General features: G+C 44.5%; 1 protein-coding gene across 5 annotated transcripts in view; it reads left to right on the top strand.

The window, feature by feature from the left end:
- CCDC136 (coiled-coil domain containing 136) overlaps nt 1–19,897 on the top strand; it is a 118,872-nt gene extending 98,975 nt beyond the window's left edge. For 4 of the 5 annotated variants that reach the window (XM_063926718.1, XM_063926715.1, XM_063926717.1 and 1 more), the window contains one exon: nt 17,209–17,295. Coding sequence is in view for 1 of the 5 variants with exons in the window: in XM_063926716.1 (XP_063782786.1) it covers nt 17,209–17,295 (87 nt within the window). In the remaining 4 variants the exon portion in view is untranslated. Of the gene's footprint in view, nt 1–17,208 lie in introns of all 5 variants that reach the window. The other variant, XM_063926716.1, reaches the window with a different exon arrangement.
- The last annotated feature ends 460 nt before the right edge of the window (nt 19,898–20,357 follow it).

Genomic DNA, 20,357 nt, shown 5'->3' with positions numbered 1-20,357 from the left:
TGCTTATAGATGTGTTATATTAAGCTTCTTTGTGGTGTATATTTATAATGGGATCAGTGATGTAATTACAGTGGGTACATGGTTTGTGGCCACTATAGGACCTAGAGATGAAAGAGGTCCACAATGCCAGGTAGCCTCATCCTCCCAAGATTACCACTCCAAAGTTGAGGACTCTCCTGACTTTTTCATACTGAGTTGCGGCCCTGCATTGCTATGTTCAGAGCAGATCCCAGAAACAAGAGCTGCATCTCTGAGCCCTTCCTCGGCTTTGGGGCTCAGTGATGAACAGTTATATCACGGAATGGGACTCTCCTTTCCCAGTTCATAAAAATGACAAGTTCAACTCTACAAATGGTTGTACTACTAAATGCAGATAAGGAACAATGATCTAGTAATTTTACAGTCTGATGAAGTCTGGGGGACTGAGCTTTCCCACAATTTAAATAAGATTCCATTTGTGATTCAACCTTATGTCGGAGTCTGCAAAAATACACCTGTTTGGATGTGTATATTCTGCACCTAGTGTAGAGTAGGTGCATAATCACACTAATGACTAGTTTCAAACCAAGCATACACGTATCGGTGGTCACATCTGCATATGGCTGGACATACACATTTTTTTCCCATGTAATGCTTCTTCCCTACTTTCTTCCAGCTCTGTGTCAGCTTCATAATCCTTAGCACAATGCGGGCACAAGATGTCTTCCAGGTCAAAAATCACATCAAAGACCTCATTGTAAGAAACATAAGAGGCAGTGAAGGTATTGACATATTACAGACTCAATAGGTTCCACAAAAAATTGCACATGTCTGTGCTTCTCAGAGGAGTCTCCTACTGTAGGAATGATGCCTATAGAAAGCAAGGCTTCCTGATCCACATAAATGGAAAGATTAATACAAGCACAAAACTATTGAAAAATTATAATAATGTCACACGCTGTGAAGTATAATGTGTATTTAATTGCTGTTATGCACACCAGTGCCTGCAGGAAAGTACTAGTGTCAGAACTGTTATGCACTCCAGTGTCTGCAGGAATGTACTGGTGTTTGAACTGTTATGCAAAACAAATGGACTCACAGACAAACTGGGGAATATGACATAACGTACACAGAAGGTGATAGGGTAACAAAATACACACACAGTGAACAGAGAAGCCCAGAGGCTAAGGAACTGGGTATCTCCCTTGTATTAGAACTGCTCAGATGTAAAAAGCAAGATGTTGTGTTTTAATACGTAGAGAACCCGAAATGCTGTTGCTAAGGGCAACAGCAAAACCCTAAAGGGTTACCAACGGGTGTGGCAGTAAACTCCTTGGTCAGAGATGGAATGATAGACACAAGGAGAGCCTCCACAATCCTGATTCTCACTTGCAGTGCACAGGTTTAAGCTTACTGCCACTAAACTGACCCCTGACACCTAGCACAGTGAGACAGGATTAGACAGGCAAGTGTTAGAATACAGCCGCAAACTTGCTAAGTTCACAGAGTAATAACAGAACCCCAGCAAGCTAAACGACTGACTCCAGTCTTACTGCTAGGTCTGGATTGGCAGAGTGTAATACCAAATCCCCAGGCCTATTTGCAGTAAGCAACAAACAAATACAAAGCTACACAGTACTGGCTAACTTTCATGAACTGACTAACCAACAGAGATTCAGCAGCATCTGCTTACCCTGAAAAGAGGCCTTATAAAGCAGGTGCTGTCCACGCCCCACTCAGACCTCACAGACTGTGAGCACAAAAACCAGCACCGGATCCCCTGCCGTGCACAGAGCCTATAACCACTGCACAGCAAAAGACCCGAACCGGAGTATCAGCTGCGCTCAGGTTACTCCACTACCACTTGTCTCCCGGTTGCCATGACGACGTGGCAGCACAGGGCAGGAGACCCTAACAGTACCCCCCCTCTGACGAGGGGTCAAAGAACCCCTACCACCGGGTTTATCGGGGAACTGCGAGAAGAAAGAGCGTATCAGTCTGGGGGCATGAAGATCACAACTGCGCACCCACGACCGCTCCTCCGGGCCATACCCCTTCCAGTGCACCAAAAATGACAGCCGACCCCGAACCACCTTGGAGTCAAGAATCCTTTCAACAACAAACTCCCTCTGGCCACGTATCAGAAGAGGGGAAGGTCTTCCACTGGAAGAAGGATTACTAATCGCCCATTTTAAAAGGGAACAATGAAATGTTTTATTGATACCCAAAGAACGGGGCAGATCTAACTGAAATGCCACCGGATTGATAACCCTGGTGATCTTATAAGGGCCGATGAACCGGGGCCCTAACTTATGAGATGGCTGTCTCAACTTCAAATTCTTGGTAGACAACCAGACGAAGTCTCCTAATTTGAAGCTGCAGGGTCTTTTCCGCTTATCAAAAACCCTTTTGGTCACTAATGACACAGACACAAGGGCTTTCTTCACTTTCCGCCAAATACCTCTAAGGACCGAAACCACAGAGGAACCACCAGGCGTGGAGTCCAGGGGGTCAAAAGAATTGGCCTTAGGATGATGCCCATACACACAAAGGAAGGGAGAGATCCCTGTAGCAGAGTGAGCCGCGTTGTTATAGGCAAACTCCGCCATGGACAGATGAGCAACCCAGTCAGTCTGACACTTGGAGACATAACACCTGAGGAACTGCTCCAAGGACTGGTTCACCCTTTCAGTCTGCCCATTAGACTGCGGATGGTAGCCTGACGACAAGCTGACAGAAATCTGGAGATCGGAACAAAATGCCCTCCAGAATTTGGCCACAAACTGGGATCCGCGGTCAGAGACCACATCAAGTGGCAACCCGTGGAGACGCACAACATGCAGCATAAATAATTCAGACAGGCGTCTGGCTGATGGCAGCCCAACCAGTGGAACGAAGTGCGCCATCTTCGAAAACCTGTCAACGACAACCCAGATGGCTGTCATCCCCGAGGATTTGGGCAAGTCCACCACAAAATCCATTGAAATGTGGGTCCATGGCTTAGATGGGATAGAGAGTGGATGTAATGGGCCAACAGGAACCCCTCTAGGAGTCTTATTTCGGGCACAGATGTCACATGCCCGAACCCACTGATCCACATCCTTAGCCACCGAGGGCCACCACACCGCCCTAGATAGCAACTCCCGAGTTCTGGCAATACCCAGGTGACCTGCCGACTTCTTGGCATGGAATTCCAGGAACACTCGCTGTCTTAACCTAGGAGGCACAAACAAAAGACCTACCGGAAGGTCTGGAGGAGCCTGCTCCTGTGCTCTAAGGACTAATGATAAGAGGTCCTGGGTAATGCCCACTTTAATACATGATGGGGAAACAATGGGCAACGGCTCCTCGGTGGTCTCCTGGATTGGAGCAAAACTCCGCGAGAGCGCATCAGCCTTGATGTTTTTTGACCCAGGGCGATATGTTATCAAAAAATTAAAGCGAGCAAAAAACAAAGCCCATCGTGCCTGCCTGGCATTGAGACGCTTCGCTGACTCTAAATATGCCAGATTCTTATGGTCAGTGAGAATTGAGACCACAAACTTAGCCCCCTCAAGCCAGTGTCTCCACTCCTCGAGTGCATCCTTAATAGCCAACAATTCCCGGTTACCCACGTCATAATTCATCTCGGCAGGCGAAAATTTACGGGAAAAGTAAGCACAGGGATGAAGGCGATTATCAGACACTCCCATCTGAGAAAGCACTGCCCCAATACCCATCTCAGAGGCATCCACCTCCACCACAAAAGGACGCTCTGGATCTGGGTGTCGCAGCACCTTGGCCGAAACAAATGCCCTTTTGAGACGGGCAAAAGCCGCTTTAGCCTCACAAGACCAGTGAGCAACATCCGCCCCTTTCTTAGTGAGTGCCACCAAGGGCGCCACTATAGACGAAAATCCAGCGATAAATCGTCTATAAAAATTCGCAAAGCCCAGGAAACGCTGAAGCGCCTTCAAACTAGTGGGCTGCACCCAATCCAGGACTGCCTGTACCTTGGAACCCTCCATTTGGAAACCTTCTGGGGAGATAATATATCCTAGAAATGCGATTTGCTGAACTTCAAATTCGCACTTCTCCAGCTTCGCCCCAAGCCGGTGGTCTCTGAGTTTCTGGAGGACTAAGCGTACATGCTTCCGATGTTCCTCCAGGGAATGGGAGAAGATTAGGATGTCATCTAAGTATACAACTAAGAATCTATCCAAATATTCCCTGAGCACATCATTCATGAAATCCTGGAAGACTGCCGGGGCATTACAGAGCCCAAAAGGCATCACCAAATATTCATAATGCCCTGAGTGGGTATTAAAGGCAGTCTTCCATTCATCCCCCTCTCTTATTCGGATTAGATTGTACGCACCGCGTAGGTCAATCTTAGAAAAAATGGTGGCAGTACGAAGCTGGTCAAACAAGACCGAAATGAGAGGCAGTGGGTATGAGTTTTTAATCGTGATACGGTTCAATTCCCTGAAGTCGATGCAGGGTCGCAACGAACCGTCCTTTTTACCCACGAAGAAGAACCCCGACCCAACTGGAGACTGTGAAGGTCTGATAAATCCCTTAGCCAAGTTCTCCTGAATGTACTCTGCCATAGCCTGAGTCTCAGGACGTGACAGGGAGTACAACCTGCTCTTGGGAAGCTTAGCATTTGGCAACAAATCAATGGCACAGTCATAGGGGCGATGGGGAGGTAGTACCTCTGCAACTTTTTTGGAGAACACGTCCGCAAAATCTGCATAACACCCTGGCAATCCTGGCAAACTTAGCTGCGAGAGCCTGACTGGAAGGCTCAAGCAACTCCTGAAACAATCAGTACCCCAACTAAGAATCTCCCCAGAGACCCAGTCAAATTGAGGATTGTGGGCCCTTAACCAGGGTAACCCCAACACCAATGGGGCAAAAGTACAGACAGTCACATAAAAGGACAATTTTTCAGAGTGTGTGGCTCCAATAAACAAAGAAATCTGGCTAGTGCAAGAGGTAATTTTACCTTGGGATAATGGTTCCCCGTTTAACCCACAAATCTCAATTTCCGATGCCAAGGGTACTAAGGGAACAGAGTGTTTTAGGGCGAATTGGCGGTCCATAAAAACCCCGTCGGCCCCACTGTCCACAAAGGCCTCAGTCTTGACAGTTTGACCGAGGATCTTCAAGGTCACCGGAATGATAAAAGTCTTCTTGGGAAATTCTGACTTCTGGCCTGACAGGATATTTCCCATCACCCTCAGGCCCTGAAGTTTTCCGGCTTTTCTGGGCATGATACTACCACATGACCTTTATTCCCACAGTACAAACACAACCCCTGCTGTCTCCTCCGCGTCTTCTCACGCGAGGAGAGGCGGGTAGCCCCAATCTGCATAGGCTCCTCAGAAAATTCCTCAGAGTCTGAGGTTCCCTTGGGAAGGAAGGAAATCTCAGTCTCCCTTTCAAGCCTACGCTCTCTCAGCCGTCTATCCACCCGGATGGATAACTGCATGAGCTGATCCAAGCTATCAGGCAAGGGATATTGTACCAGTTGGTCCTTTATCTGGTTAGAAAGACCTCTTCGGTACTGGTGTCTCAGGGCTGGGTCATTCCACTGGGTATCATGGGCCAACCTCCGAAACTCCGTACAGTAAACCTCAACTGGCCTTCGCCCTTGCTTAAGGATCGAAATCTGAGCCTCGGCTGAGGCCGTCTTGTCAGGGTCATCATACAACATGCCCAGTGCCGTAAAAAAAGCATCAACACTTTTAAGCGACGGACAGTCAGGCTGCAACCCATATGCCCAGACCTGTGGGTCTCCTTGTAGCAAGGAAATCACTATGCCCACCCGCTGAATCTCCGACCCAGAAGACTGAGGCCTAAGCCGGAAGTATAGCTTGCAGCTCTCCTTGAAACAAAAGAACTGCGAGCGATCTCCAGAAAAACGATCCGGGAGATTTACTTTCGGCTCCTTAACCCCTGCAGGTGCTGCTGCTGCGGGAGCTCCGCCAGCAGCCTGGGAGGTGTGCATTTTAATGGACAAATCATTAAATTGTCGAGTCAGGACCTGCACCTGATCGACCACCTGTTGCAACGTATTTTGAGGGGTATGCTCCATATTCCCACAAAATTTCAACAGGAGTATTAGGCTGCTGAATATGTTATGCACACCAGTGCCTGCAGGAAAGTACTAGTGTCAGAACTGTTATGCACTCCAGTGTCTGCAGGAATGTACTGGTGTTTGAACTGTTATGCAAAACAAATGGACTCACAGACAAACTGGGGAATATGACATAACGTACACAGAAGGTGATAGGGTAACAAAATACACACACAGTGAACAGAGAAGCCCAGAGGCTAAGGAACTGGGTATCTCCCTTGTATTAGAACTGCTCAGATGTAAAAAGCAAGATGTTGTGTTTTAATACGTAGAGAACCCGAAATGCTGTTGCTAAGGGCAACAGCAAAACCCTAAAGGGTTACCAACGGGTGTGGCAGTAAACTCCTTGGTCAGAGATGGAATGATAGACACAAGGAGAGCCTCCACAATCCTGATTCTCACTTGCAGTGCACAGGTTTAAGCTTACTGCCACTAAACTGACCCCTGACACCTAGCACAGTGAGACAGGATTAGACAGGCAAGTGTTAGAATACAGCCGCAAACTTGCTAAGTTCACAGAGTAATAACAGAACCCCAGCAAGCTAAACGACTGACTCCAGTCTTACTGCTAGGTCTGGATTGGCAGAGTGTAATACCAAATCCCCAGGCCTATTTGCAGTAAGCAACAAACAAATACAAAGCTACACAGTACTGGCTAACTTTCATGAACTGACTAACCAACAGAGATTCAGCAGCATCTGCTTACCCTGAAAAGAGGCCTTATAAAGCAGGTGCTGTCCACGCCCCACTCAGACCTCACAGACTGTGAGCACAAAAACCAGCACCGGATCCCCTGCCGTGCACAGAGCCTATAACCACTGCACAGCAAAAGACCCGAACCGGAGTATCAGCTGCGCTCAGGTTACTCCACTACCACTTGTCTCCCGGTTGCCATGACGACGTGGCAGCACAGGGCAGGAGACCCTAACAATTGCTCACGAATGCCTGACTGAAGTGGGTCTAATAAGTTGTACAAGTCAGGAATGTGTGTGAGGCAGGGGGCATAGCCAGAACTTAGCGAGCCCCGTAGCAACATTTTGAAGGGGCTCCTGTTCCAATACTTCTAGAGAGAGACACCTCTCCGCAACAGTTGTTCATTTTATGAATCATAATAGGGCCCTAGTTAATGTTATGCCACATAGAAGTGCCCTAATTCATTTTCTGAACCATAGTAATGCCCTAGTTCACATTATGTCACATTGTAGGACTGCTAGTATACATTATGTAACACAGTACCCCCAATTCACATTATTACATACAGTGTCCCCAGTTCATATTATGCGACACTATAGTGCTTCCACTTCATTTTATACCACATTACAATGAGCAGGTCCATGTGACATAACTAGATATAGTGTTGGGCCCCTTTCAGCCCTGGGCCCCATAGCAGCTAAACTCCCTCCATCTATTGTAGCTACGCCCTTGAGCAGATGTAGTCAAGTCTCTCAATTAGCTTAGAGGGGTAAGGGGGCTCAGAGATGGGCCAGTAATTTAAAAAAAAATTAAGATTTTTTTTTTATTGGTTTTTATTGTTTCAAGGGTACACAAACAGAAGGTACAATACAAAGGGTAAGCACAATACCCACATAACAAAATTGTACAAACATGTGCAGGTAATTTCTGAGAGCGTTAGGGACAGATAAATTAGAATGGTAACAGTGACATAATCAAGAAATGCCTTTACAACAACAGAAAAAAAAGATTCTAACGAAATTCAACAGGAATGTACAGCACAATATATTCCTTTAACGCTAAGAGAAAGTCTAAATGGGTTTCTCCAGAACCATCTAGGTGCTGGTGTTTCCCAACTCCTTGGTACAATCTTAAATCCAGTGACCATTTCAACAAAAACTAGCATTAATTAATTCAGAATGATTGCTGCAATGGTTAGCATTACTGCCTAACAGTAGTGAGATCTTGGGTTCAACTCCCACCAACTAACTGTGTGGAGATGCATGGGTTTCCTCCAGGTATCCTGGTTTTCTCCTATAATCCAAAAACAAACTGGTAGGTTAATTGGATTCTGGCACAAAATAATAACCCTACTGTAATTGTGAAAAAGGTAAAGGTGAGAAGTGGATCTTAAGAATCCTGTTCCAACATTATTGCTCTCAGTCTCCAATCTTCCTTATTTACTTGCAGAACTTCCCATAGGGCAGTAGTATTCCACACTTGGCCTTCCAGCTCCAGTTTTGCTATTATGGCATGCTAAAACTGTGGCAGGGCATTCTGAAATGTATAATTCCACAACAGCTGCAGGGCTGAATACACCTAGTCTAGGGCAAGACATTGCACAAGAAAATCATTTATAGTTACTAATAATCTAATAAAAAAAATAATTAGGGTCACCTTATTTTTTTTATCTAAAGACTCTAAAAATAAATACACTTACGATAAATAAAAGCTGTGACATATGTGCCAAGGCTTCCCTCTGTGTGACTTGATATGGATCAAGACTGCTCATAGGTAGCCTTTTGCTACATCTTTAAAAAGTGGCTCAAATACCCTAGTGGTCTGGGATAAATTAATTACCTCTTTGGGTGAATTCTCCCGTCCTTCCTCCAGTTTATCCCTGTTGGCACTATCGAAATTAATTCCTGACCTCTCTTTACAGAATTGGCAAGATCTGGGTATTCTGTCAATTAAGGATTTATATGATAACCTGGTTCTTAAATATTTCTAACAAATAGAAACACAATACTCTGTCCAGTTAAGGACTTGTATAAATATTTACGCATTAGACACTGAATTTTGTCAAGCTCATCTGCACCACATTCCCTTCCTCCTCCTCCGCCTCCACCATACTGTATGTGTTATCTAAATTTTCCACCTCAGGTCATAAAAGTGGTATCTCTCTATGGTACTCAAACCCTCCTATCTCCTCATGATAACCCGAAGCTTCAAATTCAAGTTAGATGGGAATCAGAGTTGAACATCTTCTTAACAGATGATGATTGGAATAAAGTCTTCTTAAATGTTTTTAGGATATCTAAATGCATTAACCATTCAGAAATGATATTTAAATTAATACATGGTCGCTATCACACCCCAGATAAAGTGCATAAAATCTGGCCTGAGTCCTCTAAATATTGTTGGAGGAATTGTGGTCTGGAGGGTACATTAGTTCATACATTTTGGCTGTGGTCTAAACTCAAACTGCTATGTTCCTTCCGTTTCTTTCTGAAATTGTCTTTTTACACAACTTCCCCTCCTCCCCCCAAGGTGATAATACATACATTATAGTACATACATATACTCATTGCCACCAGAGCTGCCTTGGCCCAATATTGAAAAAGGGCAGACTCCCCCCTAGATTGTCGAAGATCATTTCTAATGTTAAACGTAGCTTTGAAATGAAAGCTATATGATTTAAGTATTCTATGGCCCCATCTTTTCCCTTTAACAAATAGTCAGCCTGGTCAAGCTATTGTACAACTCATGTAACTCTGGGCAACGCCTTCACTTACGAAGGAGGCAACATTCTTCCTTTAGGTCCCCAATGTTCTTCTGACTGCTGCCCCTAGGGGTCAGCCTTGTTCTCAGGGTTGACTCATTGTTATGAGCCACGGCTGTGGCTCATTCCTGTTTTGCATTTTGGTTATGTATTTTATGTTATACTTCTGTTTATGTTCCCCGTGGGTGTCATGGGGTGTTCGGAGCTCACCCTTAAGGAGAGGGTACTGTTATGAACCACAGGTAGTGGTTCATTCCTATTCTATGTTTATAGTTGTCTTGCAGGCCAGGATTTCCCGTTGCTCTGGTTTGAGAAGACTCTTATTTGCTGCCGGTGGTGAGTCTTTGTGATTGCAGCTTGTTCCCATGTGTTCAGCCTCACCTGTCTGTTGATTGCACCTCTCAGTTGTGCAGCAGGGCAGCTGCACGACATAATTAATTAAGACTCTCTGTTATATTCTGGCTCAATGCAATTCACAGACGCTGGTGATATTTCCAGAGTTCTTGAGTTCTGAGCTAGTCCCTGCCAGTTCCTGAGCTCCTGTCTAGCAGTGTCTGTCTAGCTGCTTCGAGTGTCGGTTCCAGTGTCGGTTCCAGTGTCGGTTCCAGTATCGGTTCCAGTGTCGGTTCCAGTGTCTGATCCCGTGTCCTGCCGTGAAGCGTTCCTGTCCAGAAGTCCTGTGGCTTTGTCTGTGCCTGGTCGAGTATCTGGCTTCTTGGTGTCCACCGGTCTGTCGTTTGGGATTCTGCCTGTCCTCCGGTTCTGAGAGTCTGTGTCGGCTACATTGGGGGTTCCTGTCCGTTTGCCAGTATTGGTACCGGTTTCCGTGAGTAGCGGCTTTGCCGCGTCCGTCGGCCTAGGCCGCAGTATTCTTTGGTTATATTTTGTTACTGGTGTTTTGCAGAGGGTTCTGCTTATGCTGTCACCGCCCAGTGGCGGAACTAGCGAGCGGTGGGCCCAAGTGCGACAAAATGCTTTGCCCCCCCCCCCCCACACACATCCCATCCAAGTCCACCCCCTCACCCCTGGAGAGGATCTGGTGGGGGGGACCTGCTCAGGGAAGTGAATACCTAGCAACAGTGCCGTAACTAGACATTTTAGCACTGTGTGCAAGAAACGGCATCGGAGCCCCACCCCTGCATGCAAAACAGGGGCAGCGTGCGCCATAGGCGCGCGCAAAAATACATAGTGGCGTGGCTTTGTGGGGAAGGGGTGTGGCCACAAAATAATACCAGTTCATAAAACGGTGCACAGTAGTCTCCATTCTTCAAATTACGCCGCACAGTAACACCACTACACCAGGTAGAGACCCTTTTACACCTTACAGCGGACAGATTCCTCTTTTTACACATTACGGCAGACAGCGTCCCCTTTTTACACATTACGGCAGACAGCGTCCCCCTTTTTACACATTACGGCAGACAGCGTCCCCCTTTTTACACATTACGGCAGACAGTATGCCCTTGTTACACATAGCGGCAGACAGCGTACACTTTTTACACATAACGGCAGACAGCGTACACTTTTTACACATAACGGCAGACAGCGTGCCCTTATTAAACATAGCGGCAGACAGCGTACACTTTTTACACATAACGGCAGACAGCGTACACTTTTTACACATAACGGCAGACAGCGTCCCCCTTTTTACACATTACGGCAGACAGCGTGCACTTTTTACATATAACGGCAGACAGCGTCCCCTTTTTACACATAACGGCAGACAGCGTGCCCTTGTTACACATAGTGGCAGACAGCGTACACTTTTTACACATAACGGCAGACAGCGTGCCCTTGTTAAACATAGCGGCAGACAGCGTACACTTTTTATACATAACGGCAGACAGCGTCCCCCTTTTTACACATTACGGCAGATAGCGTGCACTTTTTACACATAACGGCAGACAGCGTCCCCTTTTTACACATTACGGCAGACAGTGTGCCCTTGTTGCACATTATGGCAGACAGCATCCCCCTTTTTACACATTACGGCAGGCAGATTCCCCCTTTTTACACATAGCGGCAGGCAGATTCCCCATTTTTATACATAGCGGCAGGCAGTCCCCCCTTTTTACACATTGCGGCAGGCAGATTCCCCCTTTTTACACATTGCGGCAGGCAGTCCCCCGATTTTACACATTGCGGCAGGCAGATTCCCCATTTTTACACATTGCGGCAGGCAGATTCCCCCTTTTTACACATTGCGGCAGGCAGTCCCCTTTTTTACACATTACGGCAGGCAGATTCCCCCTTTTTACACATAGCGGCAGACAGATTCCCCATTTTTACACATAGCGGCAGGCAGTCCCCCCTTTTTACACATTGCGGCAGGCAGATTCCCCCTTTTTACACATTGCGGCAGGCAGTCCCCCGTTTTTACACATTGCGGCAGGCAGTCCCCCATTTTTACACATTGCGGCAGGCAGATTCCCCATTTTTACACATTGCGGCAGGCAGATTCTCCCTTTTTACACATAGCGGCAGGCAGTCCCCCATTTTTACACATTGCGGCAGGCAGTCCCCCATTTTTACACATAGCGGCAGGCAGTCCCAACAAAGAAAGAAAGAGACAGAAAGAAAGAGACAGAAAGAAAGAATTATACTTACCCTCTCCGGCGTCTCCGCTGGCTCAGGCTCCTCGGTGCAGCGTCAGACGATTCCCGGGCTGGAGAGAAGGAGGAGGGAGGTGGAGGAGGGAGCCGCAGCAGCGCTGTGTCATTGGTGGAGGCGCTGCTGCTGCTTCCCCTCTGCTTCACTACAGGCTGTTCTCGGAAGACAGCCTATAGTGAAGCAGAGAGGCAGCAGCAGTAGCGCCGCCACCAGTAGTAAAGCGCTGCTGCGGCTCCCTCCTTCGGCTCCCTCCTCCTCCTTCTCCCCCGTACACTACCGCTGCTCCTCTCCTCTCTCCGGGCGGCTGTGCGCTGCGGGCAGCGGTTGCCTGCAGCGCACAGCGGCATGTAATGAGTCAGTTTGACTCATTACATGCTTTGGGCCCTGGACAGAGGCGGGCCCCAGTGCAACGCACTGGCTGCACTGGCGGTAGTTCCGCCTCTGTCATCGCCGGTACACAACAGTATTGTGTCGGCGTGTGGACAGCATTTCCTTTGTTGTTCTTTTCCTTTGGCGGCGTGCCGCACATATATTTAGTTTTAGGGTTGTTAGTAGCCCCTAGCTTTCTGTTTGCTTTAGTTAGAGGTCCCCTTGTTAGTATCCTGTCTTGGTTCACGCCTTGTCTCACTCTAAGACCTGGGGGGATCGGAGTTGGGCAGACCTAATCTGCCCTTCAAACGCGGCTGCCGTGGGCCCAAGAAACCATAGTCACTCAGGCGTGAACTGACCAGACGGGTGAAACAATGGAGGTAGGGTGCTAGGGGCTATTTCCACACCACACCTTATTTCAGCGTCACGTTCTGGTGCTCTGGACTCACTACGCAACATCTCCCTTGTTCTGAGCACCAGGAACCTAACACTCATTTAATTGCTCTCTTGTTGGGCAGATCCTACATCCCCATGATATTTAGGGCATGTGCATACCGATCATTTGATTTACACTTTTAGAACTTATGTTTGTAATCCCCCCCCCCCCATTTTTTCTCTCCCTTTCTTCACCTTTTTATTGTTTACTTTCATGTTATTACAGATCAGATGTTAATATGACATTTTGTACATGTATGTTTACACTGATTTGAAATATCTGTAATGTAAAACACTTTTTTCTCCAATAAAAAAAACTTCAGTTAAAAAAAAGAAATCAAGACTAAAGGCATAAGCTAAAGAGTCATCTTGCAGGAGCACAATTAATGTTACTCCCTCTCCATCATTCATGTCATCCGCAGGGGGAGGGGGTGGGGGCGGGTTTGCAGTGACCACGTCGACATACACAATGTCAACAATCATAATGTCAACAGTTATGGTGTTTTCACAGTGTTAACCTCTTACAAGTTGACATGTGAAATGCCAACAGCTTTAAGCTGCAGGAGCAGAGGGTCAGGGTTAGGCTGCGGGAAGGAAGGTTAGGGTTAGGCACTAGGGGGGTGGGTTTGGCATTAATTATTGCCAGAAGCACCACAGAATCCGGCTGCTAACCTCTGGACCCTGAAGACACCGATGGAGCTACTGCACATTACAACAACGTACACATTATGAAAGTGGACAAAATATATTCAACCTTACAGGAGGACTTGCTGCCCATCCGAAATTACAACCCACCATCCCCCCTTCCTCCCCCCTTAATTTCAGTTTTGAGGTAGAGTACCTGTTGAGCACTTATTATTATTCTTATTATCTTATTATAATAGAAAGCATTTCTTTATAATCATGCAGTGATGGTAAAATGTTTGTGCAGTGCTGGCAAAAAATAATACATAGCTGATATGTACTGAAGTATTTCTAGCAAAGTGGCAGCACTTGTATCATAATGTGGACACTGCTGGTAAGTACTAGGGTATTTCTTGCAAAATGTGCAAACATGGAATAATATAAGCACTTCTGGTCAGCACTGGAGTAATTCGAGAATAATGTAGACAATCATGGCATGTGCTCCTACAGTACATGCAATATGTGGGCACTTGTGGCATAATGTGGGCACTACTAGTATATGTTTTTATATTTTAGGCATTACTGATGTATTACATAATGTGGGCTCTGCTAGTATGTAGTTTGGCATTGATGATATAAGGTTGGCACTGTTGGCATAATATAATAGTTCTATGCTAGCATAATCTGTGCATGTATGACATAATATGGCCATTACTGGTATAACAGTGAGATGTGTGACAGTTACTATTGGGTATAATGTGTTGTATCAGTATGCTGCTGGATGAACAGTGGGTGCTAGTGGCTATTTGAGGGGTCTGACTATGCTCTATCAAGGGCCCTATGTAGAAGCAGCACACAGGTGTGGCATAGTAGTGCTGTCTTGAGTGTGTGATTATGCCTCCCCTGCACTCCTGATCCCCCAGAATGCCTCGGGCCTTTGTACTGTATCAGTCCCCGTCTCGGTGCCCCTGGCTATTCAATGATCCTGTTGTTGTTTTTAAATCCTCTTATTTGCCAGTATTGCTGCTTTGTTCAAATCTAAAGGTTATAATTCCTGACTACATAATAATAATAATTAAAAAAAAAATTGCCAGTATCGCTGCTTTATTCAAATCTAAAGGTTATAATTCCTGACTACATAATAATAATAATTAAAAAAAAATTGCATAGTATCGCTGCTTTATTCAAATCTAAAGGTTATAATTCCTGACTACATAATAATAATAATAATACAGGTTGAGTATCCCATATCCAAATATTCCAAAATACGGAATATTCCGAACTACGGAATTTTTTGAGTGAGAGTGAGATCGTGAAACCTTTGTTTTCTGATGCCTCAATGTACACAAACTTTGTTTAATACATAGAGTTATTAAAAATATTGTATTAAATGACCTTCAGGCTGTGTGTATAAGGTGTATATGAAACATAAATGAATTGTGTGAATGTAAACACACTTTGTTTAATGCACAAAGTTATTAAAAATATTGGCTAAAATGACCTTCAGGCTGTGTGCATAAGGTGTATATAAAACATAAATGCATTCTGTGCTTAGACTTAGGTCCCATCACCATGATATTTCATCATGGTATGCAGTTACCGGTATACCAAAATACTTCTGGTCCCTAGCATTTTGGATAAGGGATACTCAACCTGTAATAATAATAATAATAATTAAAAAAAATTGAAACTAACCAATGATTTTAAGCCTTTACAAAAGATAAGTTTAAACTAAAGTGCATACAAGTATAACTAATTCAAATATATTGATAGAAATACATTTAAGGTACTAAATAAAATGAGAGCCACATACCATGTGGGTTTTAAATCCAAAGTTTTAGGGAAACCATCCTTTAAATCAGGCATGTCCAAACTGTGGCCCTCCAGCTGTTGAGAAACTACACATCCCAGCATGCCCTGACACAGCTTTAGCCTTCTCTGACAGCAAAACTGTGTCAGGGCATGCTGGGATATGTAGTTTCACAACAGCTGGAGGGCCGCAGTTTGGACATGCCTGCTTTAAATCCTCTGAGATGGTCAAAAAATTTTTTAGAAGACATACAGGGACTTATTCAGAGCTGGAGGCAAATGTAATTGCGAAAATGCATCTGAAATAAAGTTGTATTTCTGCAATCTATTTTTGTTTTTCATACAGATATCTATTTAGTTGCTTCCTACACCATCACACACTGCTGCATATCATCAATATTTTCTAATAATTATTTTAACCAACTATGCTTTAAATGCATTAGTTTCCTTGGATATTTTGATTGGTCAGTAGTTAGTGTGTATATTTTCTGGTGGCAGGGCAGGACTGGCCATCTGGCACTTCTAGCTAATGCCAGAAGGGACGATGGTCAGATGTGTCAATACAGCTGTGTGACCTGGCCAAGCAGCTCCACCGACTGACTTGCAGTGAGCCCAGGCCCCATGGCTCATGCCACGCCTCAGTGAGACATGCCACACCCCCATGAGATGTCGCCACATCCAGTGCCAGGGCCAGTTTAAAGCTCCCATCAGTCCCTGCCTGGTGGTCAGTAGTTAGAATTAATATTTTCTTTTGGTGTGAATTGTATATTTCCTATTGGTCAGTAGTTGGCTTGTATATTTGCTGGAGCAAACCTGATGCATTAACTTAGGAGGAGACACCTACCTCATATATAATGTTTACTACATAATACATATATACTACATAATACAAGTTATTTTACTTTTCTTTACTGTACCTGAACCCCATAGTAAATATTAACCTTTAAACTGAGTCTTACAATTTGAGAACTAGTGCACGTGTTAATTTTCATCTGTACATCTTTGTACATCTCCAGTTGATTGAATTGTATTATTGCAGTCAAATAAGATGTTGATTGCCTGATTACACAGATCCAATGGGATTGCAGTGTAAATTGACCTTATACATTGCTCTTTCATTTAAGAGTTGGCAGATAGCCTTGCACATATACTAAAGCAATTGTCAGACAACTGGATTTGTGTTCCAAATAATATCAAATCCATTGTACTCACATTCAGTCTGATCTGTAGAATGGTGGTCGGTCTAATTGAATTGACCAAGGTGGGAACCCATGTGACCTGAAGTTTGGTCAGACCATAAACTCCACTCCAAATGTCCTAATATGTCCAACTGCCCAGTAAATTTGTATTCATGAGCTTCCTAAATTCTTGCCTATGAAAATGTTTTGTGTGGCAGAAACACGGGAATACGAAGCACAAGTCGCATTGTCTGTTTATGTGCTTCTTTTTCAAGAATCCTTTCTGTGGATGTCAGTTTTGTTTTGTTATACAGCCACACCGCCACATCCCGCATTGGTACAATGCTATATACCTGCTTGTATCCATATTCCATCCTCTGTCTGTTAGAGCAGTATGAGAAGGTGGCAAAGCTAAATGATGCATCACCCAAAGGATTCATTTAGAAAAGCGGAGAGAAGATATTTGGAGGGAAAAAAATGACAAATTTTTAGATTCCATAACTATGATGTTGGCATGCTGCTGTAACTGCAGTTGCCACTCCGTTTGCTTTCTTCTCTCCGTGTTTATATTATAAGCATTATCTATAGTGTCCAGTTTTTATGACCCATTCTTTTCTCTCTCTTCCCAGGCCACTCTATGGAATCCTCTCGTCCTTCTGGCTGTAGCTGCGGCTGTTGTACTACTGTGTCCAAGTCTAAGGAGAGGCCCCAACTGACTCCGGACAATTGCAGCACAGCACTTATACACAATTTAATACAGTGTACTATAGCTTTGCAATGATAATTGTACATTACCAAACATTACAACACCACACCTGACCCCACCTAGACACAACACACTGTGACTTTACAACTCACACTACATATACTGACTATAAAACTAAATGCAGCACAGTATTTCTACTGAACCTACAGCATATATTTTATATATAATGCTTTTTCAGTCTATACCCAGTGTGGCAAACAAAACTGCACAGTCTATAGAATCAATCATAGAACCCTATGCCTCAAAAGATGTCCAACTGGTTTAAATGATATGCACACTACATTCATGCAGTGTACGGAATTGTGCTGCAACATAAGCTACCATACTTTTACCATGTGTCTCTGTAAAAGTGTGATCATTCTATTTACAGAGATGAAAATCCTTCCGATCCCTCTTTATCTGTCTAGTTTCTGAGGTACCTCTTGTGTGCCCTAGGTGCTGTTTCCTCGTTGTTTCAAGTTCTCGCACATTTTAGCACATTGATTATTTCTGCGGTGCAATATAATTAACCACAATGTGCGACAGTAGCCCAACATCAGGGGTTTCAGGTAAAATGTGCATTGTACCGCTGTTACAATTGTTCTCATGCGGTTTTGACAGCTCTTTATTCACATCATATTTATTGAACTGACTCCATGGGGTGCTGAGGGTATGGTGGGGATAAATATACTGGGGCCCAGCTTACGTGGGGGCCCATGCCTATAAAAGTTATGCTCCCAACATTGTTTGATTCCACCTCCTTCAGCACTAAACCTCCACAAATGGGCCAGAAAATCACAATGTGGTGTGGGCAGGCCTGCTTCATGCCAGGACCCAGCATTCCTCTTGACGGCAATGCTTGGCATGCCTTTCATTGGCACATTCTCACACACTCATGAGTCCAGTGGGCAGCACTAAGCCTTCATTTATTTTACTATTTTGTAGTTTACTTAATTGAGATATTCTCTGAATCATTATTTTTAGTTTTACAGATACCAGTATCTGAGCGGTATCCGGACTCCAAGTCGACACCAAAAAGGTCGAGACACCTTAGGTCCACACCAATTGGTCAACACACCTTAGGTCAACACCTGGAATAGGTCAACATAGACAAAAGGTTGACATGAACAATGTCAACATGGAAAAAGATCGACATGAGTTTAAAAAAAAAAATCTTCATTTTTTTAACTTTTTCATACTTTACGATCCACGTGGACTACAATTGGGAATGGTAACCTGTGCCGAGCGCAGCGAGGCACCTTGCCCAAAGTGCAAAACATGCGAGGGGACGCGGTGCACTAATTGGGGTACCCGGTCACTCTACGAAGAAAATGACACCAAAAACCCATAAAAAACTCATGTCGACCTTTTTCCATGTCGAGCTTTTGTCCATGGCGACCTATTTCAGGAGTCGACTTAAGGTGTGTCGACCTAAGTTGTGTTGACCTTTTTGGTGTCGACCTGGAGTCCCATACCAGTTTGAGCTATGTGGTGCTAAGCTTTATCTGTATATGACTCAATACCTGCAGCTCTAGACTATCAGTTTAAGCGATGCTACTTCTATAGAAGGTATGCAATACTTTACTCACCCTTTTTAATACGTTATTCTTCCTGCTTTTATCTTTCAAGATTACTGCAAATCCACCACACATTCCTTTAAATGGTTGGCAAATTTCATGGGTAGTTTATATAGCATACACTACAGCCATTTAATAAATAGCAGCCATGCCTGAAGCACATTCAGAAATGACAGTTCAGCATCCAGTTAATGTGTTTATCATTCCAAGAGCTGGTAAAGCATTTTGCATTTGGCTGATGGATTGGAAAATGACCTGTTCCACCACAAAATGCAATTCCACTGCCATTGCCTTATCTCTACCTAATATCAATCCTATATAATGAAAGGCTAATGCTGCTTCTCACCTCTATGGTGGGGAATTCAGGTGTTTGCATGCCGGCGGCCACTAGATGGCGCCCAACGGAGCTATTTGAAGTGTTGCTCCGTTAGACAACTAGTGTTCATATAAGAAGTAATATGATAATAGTTGATGACTTTGCACTCAACACCTCTCATTTATACAGGCAGGCATTTGTTATATGATTCTCATGTAATTATTCTCAATACAGTCATACCAATCTTATCACGATAGGAGGTCTGTACACTTTATTGCATTACAGTATACACTCAGTATATAGTTATTAACATTTTAATGGATTACAGATCTAGATCAACTACTTATGTGCAGTTTTTTCTGGGTCCTCCCATACTTATTGGTAATCTAAAGCCATAATTGGTGCTTCCAATGAAAAAAAAAAAATAAGGTTTGCCAACGATATTCAGGCAAAAATATATATATAATAATTATATATATACCTATATATATAATCTGTTGATCCGTAGTGACCGGCACTCGTGATAGAGACGGTAGCTGCCTGGGTACCCTGAAAGGAGGGTGTCGGACGCGTCTTGTGAGTGCTGCCCGACTACCTCCTTACAGTATATATATATATATATATACATATATATACAAACAGCACTCACCATAGCAAGCTCACTTGTCCTCAACACATTAATAAATAAATGATGGGGGTTTAGTTACTGAATTGGCCAATGCACAGAAGCCTGCAAACCGATCGCCAAGGTACCCCACCTTCATGCAGGTCCTACACTATTACAGAGTCTTAAAACCTGGAAACTGTCTCACACATCATATGCCTGTTAGGTTTAATGTGCACCTGCCTGGTTAACTCTTATTAACTGTGACCACTAGTTTTCTCATGCACCCCTATGTAGACTCAATTATCCTGAACCTGTCTCAGCTGTTTCTTCGTAATCTATTAGCCAGTGTCAGGTGACTAGTGTACCTTTACAAGCCACAAGGTGTGTGGCAGGTGCACATTAAACCTAGCAGGCATATGATGTGTGAGACAGTTGCCAGGTATTAAGACTCTGTGATAGTGTAGGACCTGCATGAATGTGGGGTACCCTTGGCGATCGGTTTGCAGGCTTCTGTGCATTGGCCAAACCACTAA

This window comes from Pseudophryne corroboree, chromosome 6, assembly GCF_028390025.1.
Source record: "Pseudophryne corroboree isolate aPseCor3 chromosome 6, aPseCor3.hap2, whole genome shotgun sequence".
Lineage (NCBI taxonomy): Eukaryota > Metazoa > Chordata > Amphibia > Anura > Myobatrachidae > Pseudophryne > Pseudophryne corroboree.
This window is presented reverse-complemented; position numbering and strand designations above follow the sequence as displayed.